The sequence below is a fragment of the Grammomys surdaster genome, unplaced genomic scaffold (genome assembly GCF_004785775.1).
Source record: "Grammomys surdaster isolate TR1022 unplaced genomic scaffold, NIH_TR_1.0 231, whole genome shotgun sequence".
NCBI classification, from domain to species: Eukaryota; Metazoa; Chordata; class Mammalia; order Rodentia; family Muridae; genus Grammomys; species Grammomys surdaster.
In genome coordinates, this window is record NW_021604676.1 from 2,130,647 (window position 1) to 2,138,869 (window position 8,223).

General features: G+C 45.5%; 1 protein-coding gene across 1 annotated transcript in view; it reads left to right on the forward strand.

Annotated features, from left to right (window-relative positions):
- The window catches only part of Myo5c (myosin VC), a 72,031-nt gene that overhangs the window by 49,090 nt on the left and 14,718 nt on the right, over nt 1–8,223 (forward strand). The window contains exons 25-30 of the mRNA XM_028773583.1: nt 2,441–2,621; nt 4,424–4,517; nt 4,695–4,758; nt 5,287–5,367; nt 6,420–6,600; nt 8,070–8,163. Of these exons, the coding sequence (XP_028629416.1) occupies nt 2,441–2,621; nt 4,424–4,517; nt 4,695–4,758; nt 5,287–5,367; nt 6,420–6,600; nt 8,070–8,163 (695 nt within the window). The remainder of the gene's footprint in view (nt 1–2,440; nt 2,622–4,423; nt 4,518–4,694; nt 4,759–5,286; nt 5,368–6,419; nt 6,601–8,069; nt 8,164–8,223) is intronic.

The following is an 8,223-nucleotide window of genomic DNA, read 5'->3' on the forward strand; positions in this document are numbered from 1 at the left end:
CCCTTCCCTTCCCTTCCCTTCCCTTCCCTTCCCTTCCCTTCCCTTCCTTCTTCTTTCCTTCCCTCCTCTCTCCTTCCCTTCCCTCCCCCCTCCCCTTTCCTTTTCTTCCCTTTTCTTCTCTTTTCTTTATAACATGTCCCAGGTATCACTGGCTGGCCTTGAACCTCCTACATAGCCTTTGAGCCTCTGACCCCCTGCTTCTCTGTGCATCCCCACTGCTGGTTTATGCATTGCTGGGAGTCGATCCTAGGGCCTTGGGCTCACTAGGCAAGTCCTCCATCAACAGAGCTACGTCCCATCCATTCTCTGCTCTTTTCTGATTTGCTTCTCAGCTTGCAAGTAGTATAATCTAGATCCTGGCAGGTGGGTTATGGATATTTTTAAGAAGCTAGAGTTTTAGACTCTCAAGGGCCCAGTTCTACAGTGTACAGCCTCAAATGATGCCCATGCTCTGAACTGTCCAGACTGCTCCTGTTGATGGGTCCTCACTGGTCCCATGGCCTTGGGTTGCATCAGCCTCCTTCTGATCTCAGTTATAAACCATCTGCTAATTCTCAGAGATTCCAGTCTGGGCTACTTTTCTCAGAAGGAATCCATGGTTTATAGATCTAAGTAGGGGACATGACAGAGTGATGAGGAGATGTGTAATATTCTTATCATGTTTCTTGGAAGACAGAATCTCAGGGCAGCCTGGGATGATGAGGTACTGCTTTTCTATACAGTTAGCAGAAAACTATGGTCTAGATAAGCAGGTGGGTAAGACTTCCAAAGACTGAGGAGCCAGCTGCACAGGTTACCCTGGGCTCCCTTCTGTCCTGCCTGAGTGAGGCTGTGCAGGGCTGTGAAGTGAGCAAAACTGTGTCTGGCTTAGGCCTCCTCACAGCTCCGTTTGGCCCCTGGTCATCTATCTGGGTATGCTTGGCCCCTGCACAATCCTCAGAGGCACAAACTACTAGCAGACCCAACAGGTTCAGGATTCAGATCCAAGGTTTGTTGTACCTCAGACTCCAGGTTTAGTTTTGGTTTTGGTTTTTACTGGCACTTTGAGAAAACTGTTTTTTTTTTGGGGGGGGGTACAAAGATTAAAGGTTTATTAATATCTACAAAAAGAGATGAAACAAATCTTTGTGGAGCATGGGTTTCTTCCTCAATGTGTCCTCCTTTGGGCTATTAGAACAAATCATTCAAGGCTCTGGGTTGGTATCCCAGCAGTGTGAGGCTGCAGGAAGCTCACAGAGCCCCTGGGGCTGCCTCAGGTCTGACCAGACCCTGTAGACTAAGGAAAGTTTGTCTGTGTCATGTGTCTATAGCTGTCATCTTAGTTCGTCACTACTTGTTCAATTCAGCAACCTTTTCACAAGGAATTCAGTTTCCACACACTTTGCGGCACCTGGCTTTGCCAAAATATATTCTAAAATTTTTTTTAAAAAAAGGACTGGAGAGATGGCTCAAGGGTGCTTGCTGAACAACCAGAGTTTGAATCCCAGCGCTCATGTAAGCTGGGTATCTCTAACTCAGAGGGGTGTGATGCCCTCTTCTGGCTTCCATGTGCAAAGGTGCAGGCATTGGGATACACATGTGCATACACTTACAGACGCAGACACCTGCTTTCACACATGGAGACACATAGACACACACAGAGATAGATAGATAGATAGATAGATAGATAGATAGATAGATAGATAGATAGATAGATGTTGGATGGATAGATAAATAATTCTTAAATTTCTTGGAAGGCAGGACCCCTGGATATAGAAATGGTCCACTGCTTGTGTTCCTTATCTGAAGCTTGGGGCCAGAAGAGTTTTGGTTTCAGTTTTCCATATTTTGGAGACTTGGCATAGATGCCACTAAGAGAGCACCCCTCCTCCCACAGTCCCAAATCCTAAATCTTTCAAAGATACATTACACAAAGATACTTTCATTATCACATTGGTAGTGTAGGTTTGGATTTTAGCATTTCTGATTTAGTTTCGGGGATTTGAGATGCTCTGCCTGTATTTTTTAAGGACTAAATCAGATCCCTGGGGCAGGGTTGGGGAGGGGGTGTCCTGAGAACTTAGAAGGGCCAGAACATGACAGAATATGCCAGGTCTTTGCTGAGGGACATACATCCAACCCAGGGAACAGTATGGAACCCAGGTATGGCTTTTAGATCACAACGCCCTAGCACCAAGTGTGACTTGAGGTCCATCCAGCCTCTCTGCCCTGTGCACTGTGATCTTCATAATGTTTCTCACACCAGGTGACCTAAGACATTGCTTTAGACTAAGAGAACAAGAAACAACAGGAGCACTGGCTACTGTGATGGCCGCAGTGCATCCTAACCCATCTCTTCCGCTGGCGTTGAGTTGTCGCCTCAATATTTCCATAATATTGTATACTGTCTTGTTTAGACTACAAAAAACTCTAAGTTAGATTTTCTTCTTTTACCATCTAGACTTCTTGAAAAAAGTTTTGAGCTGAAAATTCAAGCCTATGAGAAACAGATAGAGTCTCTGAGAGAAGAAATTAAATCCCTCAAGGACGAGAGGTCACAGCTACATCACCAGCTGGAGGAGGGACGGGCCACCTCTGACAGCCTGAAGGGGGAGGTGGCCCAGCTAAGCAAGCAGGCAAAGGTGTGTGCTGCCTTCTAAATCCTCCGGTGATGCCCTTGATCTACACAGAAACAGTGGAAATGTCTCAGATTCAGGGTCCGGGGAGGACCCGGGGTGGGCTTTTCTTTTGTTAAGATATTTATTAACACCATAGAGGGATTCTAAAGAGAGTCAGGTGTGACATTGCTAGGGGTCACTTCTTACAGATTCAGACAAAATGAGGAGGTTGAGTAGCCTGTACTCAGGCTATTTTGGATTCCTGGGTAGTAGAGGATGGGGTAATGGTTTGGCGCTTTAGCTAAGTAAGGTGTGTCTATCATACGGGAGATGCCCCTGTAACCCCATCTTGCCTAGGGTGTTTGGGAACAGCCTTTGGGGGAGTGAGAGTCTGAGTCACAGAGGGTAGTTTCTTTTCTTGCAGCTGAAAGGATAGAAAGAGAAAGGGCTGTAGGTGGGTGGGTGGTCCCATAGCTGCTAGCCCCACCTTACTTTAGCATCTCCATTCCCAAGGGATCAGACAACAGGAACAGCCATACAGACTGAAGGCACACGACACCTGGGTGCTCTATTCTCTCAAGTCCCAGCCTTTGGGCTATCTGAAAGTGTACTCATATTTGAAAAGTCAGCTTCTAACTCTCTAAGGTTGTAACTATACAGTTATTTAAATAGATTGGCTAAAAAAAATACTTTCTATTTAAGTTATAAAGTCAGGTAAATACTTATTGTTTATCATGTTATAAACTTATGAATATGTGTGCTGAAGTAAAATTCTTGCCATCTGCCATTTATACTGTTACCCAAAATTCTCATATGTGATCAGGAGGGACCTCAGGTGGGCTGGCCAGGCCTGGGGATGCAGCCTGGTTAGTAGACTGCCTTTCTAGCACACAGGAGGCCCTGGCTTTGAACCCCAGGACACCAAAGTCAGAAGTGTTGCACTTCTGTAATCCTAGCATGTGGGTGCTAGGAATCAAGCCCATGCCCTTTGGAAGAGCAGCCAGTGTTCTTAAGTGTAGAGCCATCTCTCCAGGCTGATCTTAAATTGGGGGCATTGTGAGCCTGCACTTGGAGTGAGGCACCAGTAGATGTCACTCCTTTCCTCTGATGCTTTCAGAGGTCTGGTTTTCAAAGACCCTAACCATCATCATCAAGCTCTCTGTGATACAGTCTGAAGAATATAAGAAAATGTAAACATTACCTGAAATATATAAAGAACCACAAAGAGAACCAAGGATTCAGACTGGACAGCCCCATAAGCTTGGTACATGATCCCAAATGTGTCATTTAATTCAGCATAGATTCATTTTCTAATCGATGAAGGCTCGGCCTGTTCTACTCACTTCAAGGTCTGTTAGGAGGGCTAGGTGTCTAAGTGGAGCACTCAGTGTCTCATCCCTTCCTCTCTGAGTTGGGAGCTGGGGCCTGTCAATACTCAGAATAACAGAATATATATATATATGAAAGCCCATGATCTTCCTTGAGATGAGCTTGCAGAGTGAACAGTGGTGGATGAAGCCCTTTTGACAAGAAGAGATGCTTATAGGAAACTGTGCCTGGTGATCCTCCCAGGGTGCCTCTGTGATTGTTCCTCCTCTCAGCCTAGCTGAGGACAAAAGCTTCCTAGGAGAGTACCTTCGAATTCCTCACCTGTGATTTGACCTGGTCTAGCCTCTGTGAGGCTGTGAGAGTAGATAAGATTCCAGCTAGGAAGCTCCATGGAGGCGACAGGGCGCCATATGCTCTGTGACAGGTGTGTGCCCCTGCCTGACGAGAAGTGTAATGGCTGTTTTCTCTGCACTGGGTTGTTTGTGGCTCTGATTTAGACCATCTCAGAGTTTGAGAAGGAGATAGAGTTGCTGCAAGCCCAGAAGATAGATGTGGAAAAACTCGTGCAGTCACAGAAACGGGAGATGAGAGGTACCGGGGGCGTGGACTGGCTAGCGGGTAGTCCGGATGGCTTGTTAGTTGGATACCTGAGAGGGTGGTGAGTGGGTTGGTGGCCAGCTGGTCAGCTGTAGAAACATCTCTAGAGTGGCCATTGGGAAGAAAGTCATGTTCTACTTTAATTTTATGCTGCTCTTTCTTTCCTTCTAGAACGGATGTCAGAGGTCACCAAGCAGCTTTTGGAGAGCTATGACATTGAAGACGTTAAAAGCAGGTAATCAGTTTTACATTATCAGACATTTACAAATGTAAAGCAGATTGGAGAAATGGCTTAGCATGTGAGTGTGAGCCCTAGAATCCATGTATTTCAAAAGAAGAATCACATGCTTATAACCAGCCAATGGGGGGCAGGGGTGTAAAGACAGAAAGATCCCTGGGCTTACTGAGAAGCTAGTGTGGCCTACTCAGTGAGATCCAGGTCACTGAGAGACCCTGCCTCAAAATGGTGTTGGGGTTGGAGAGACAGATGGTTCAGTGGGTAAGAGTGCTTGCTGCTACTGCAGAGAACCAGAGATCAGTTCCCAGCACCCTTGTCAAGTGATTCACAATCACCTGCAAATCCGGCTTCCTAGGGGATCTGATGCACGCGGGCATGCTCGCACGCACATGTGTGCATGCTTACACATGCACACACACACACATAAACACACACACACAAAGATGAACAGTCCTGTAGGGACACAAACCGTGTAAAGCGTGGGCAAGACTTCTTTGTTTTGTGTCTTCTTTATTTGTTCTCCAGGTTCTCAGTGGAAGATCTGGAACATTTAAATGAAGATGGAGAACTTTGGTTTGCCTACGAAGGACTAAAGAAAGCAACTCGGTTAGACATTCCCTTGAGATTCTGGTTTGTTTGTTTGTTTGTTTTGTTTTTCCAAAGACAATACAATGTTGAGAAATTCACCTTGCTTAGAGCTGACACATGAAGTAAATTCTTATGGTAGAGGTATCTAATAACTCCTTAAAAGACTTCTCTGCGAATTCAGCTGTTTGCCTAGTGAGGAGGCCTAGTGTTTGCTAACAACTGGTTACAGGGCTGAGGATTTGGCTCTGTTGATAAGGGTGCTTGCCTGGCATGCATAAAACTCTGATTTGTATCCCTCACACTGAATAAATGAGATGTGATGAGGCACACCCCAAACTCCAGCACTCGAAAATCAAGACGATGGAGAAATCCAAGACCATCCTTAGCTACCTAAGAAGTCTGAGGCTAGCCTGGGCTAGAGACCCTATATCAAAAAGCAAACAAAATCTGTACTGGAGAGATGGCCAGTAGTTAAGAACACTGACTGCTCTTGCAAAGGACCCAGGTCAATTACATTCCCAGCACCCACATGACTGCTCACAACCATCTATAACCCCAGTTCCAGGGGATCTGATGGTCTCTTCTGGCCTCCACAGGCTTTGTACACACATGTGAGTTCTCACTGTATCCCTTCACTAGCCCCTGCAGCCTCCCCACTGCTAGCTCACATCACTGGTAGTGACAAAAGCAGGGCCCCCAAAGGGGACATTAGGCTTACATTGGGCCCCGTCTTGTACACTTATCAAATCCTCCAACTGTGCAGGGATACATAATCATAACTGTTTCAAATGTTAACTGTAAAAGCACAGCTGAATTACTTCTAAAGTGAAATTTCTTTGTCATTAATTGTGTGTCAACCCCACTCACTGTTTTATAATGGTGAGCGGGGTGGGGGGCGTCTTTTGATTACAGTTTCTAGTTCCCTCTGTCTCTGTAAAAGCATTGTCAGTTTTAGGTCCTGAGGGTGAAATGCTGTCCCTAGCTTTCTCAGCTGCTACATGATGACCCCTCTGTGGCTAGCCCAGCAACACAGAGACCACAGGCTCATTCCTCTACGCTTCCGTTAACAGTGTTCTGGAGAGCCATTTCCAGTCTCAGAAGGATTGTTACGAAAAAGAGATCGAAGGTCTGAACTTCAAAGTCGTGCACCTGAGTCAAGAAATCAACCACCTGCAGAAGCTGTTCAGAGAAGAGACAGACATCAATGAAAGTATCCGGCATGAAGTCACCAGGCTGACATCAGAAAACATGGTATGACCTCACTGCGGCCTGCTTTGTTGCCATTGTCCCAGAGAAGTTATTTACTGGTGGAGTAAAAATCAGTTTCCAGCAGCAAAACAACTCATTTTAACTAGCTCTTTAGTGATAAGTAACTAGGTCAGAAGATAAATCTATACAATGTCCCCAGGCTAGAAAACACTCAGATTTGAGAGTGTTTGATTACCATGTGGTAGGTTCAAACTGTGAGAATGCCCTTTCATTTATGTGTTTAACTCTAGCCCCACACTCCTGTAAAGGAACAAAAAAGCAGATCAAGGCAAAAGTGTGGCTCTTGAGGGGGAACATGTTCATGTCAGTCCATCTGTTCATCCCCCAAATATCCCCTGAGTTTTTCCTTTTCTTGTGTTTATCTGGTCCTTTCTTCTCATTTGCACCTGTTGAATGCTTTCAGGATATACACACATACAATGCTTTAAAGATACAAACAAACACATACACACATAATGTTTTCAAGATACATACACAGACACACAATGCTTTTAGGACCTACACACACACACACACACTGCTTTCAAGATTTGCACATACACATGCTTTCTTATCTGTAGTATCTTTGGTCACTATCAGATTTCTTTGTGATTGATGGATCTTCCCAAGGTCATTAACCACTCTCCAGTGTCCTTCATTTTCTCTGCAGCCACTCCATTCTATTGTGTGCTTCTCAGCAACCTGTGACAATGCTGGCTACTCCCCTGTCTCTGGAATTGCAGGGGATCACATTCCCTGAGGCTACTACTTCCATCTCACTATCTGCCGTGGCTTCGATTCTTCCCTCCTCCTCTGGCCAAACAAACCATAAAGTTGGGACTCTCAGAGCTACATCCCCAGGGAGTCTACAGGAACAGGAACAGTGCCATAGTTAAAGGCCTTACTTCATATGTTGTGAATTCCTGGGATAAACATCCATGAGGACCCAACAGTGAGATTCACTAAGAGGTGTTCTGTGTTTGGGCTTCAGAGGCCTGGGTATCTGTTTAAACTTAGAGAACAGAAGAAAAAAAAGCAACTCTTTACCTGGCTGGGTGTGGAAGGGATAAACATTCAAGAAGATACACAACAAAGCAGAATGGCTTTTCAAGAGCCCTGGACAATTCCAGCTGCAGAATGTTCTGAGATAGAGTGTCCTCTTCCAAGTGAGATGGTATTGCCACTCATTGGAGCAGCTGAGCCTAGGGCACCTTTCCCTTCCCACAATGCACCTCTTTCCTTCCTAAGATAGCCATGTGATAACTGTTCTCTCTGTGCATGCTGGGATTTCTTGAGACCTCAGCATAGGTCTTCAGAGGAAAGGGGAGGAGATGCAATGTCAATGAATCCCAGTGCCTCAGCTGGCCTTCCACACAACCTGTGTACTCCACAAACTAAACAAGGAGATTGTGAATGTTTTGGAGAGCATAAAAATCTGGACTCAAGCATTAATTAATCTCTCTTCTCTGAAGATGATCCCAGACTTTAAGCAGCAGATTTCAGAGCTGGAGAGGCAGAAGCATGATCTTGAATCCCGCCTGAAGGAGCAGGCCGAGAAGATTGAAGGTGACATGAATCCTCCTGGTCCTGCTCTTACAGACTCTAGCATCTAGGAAAAGTGTGGAA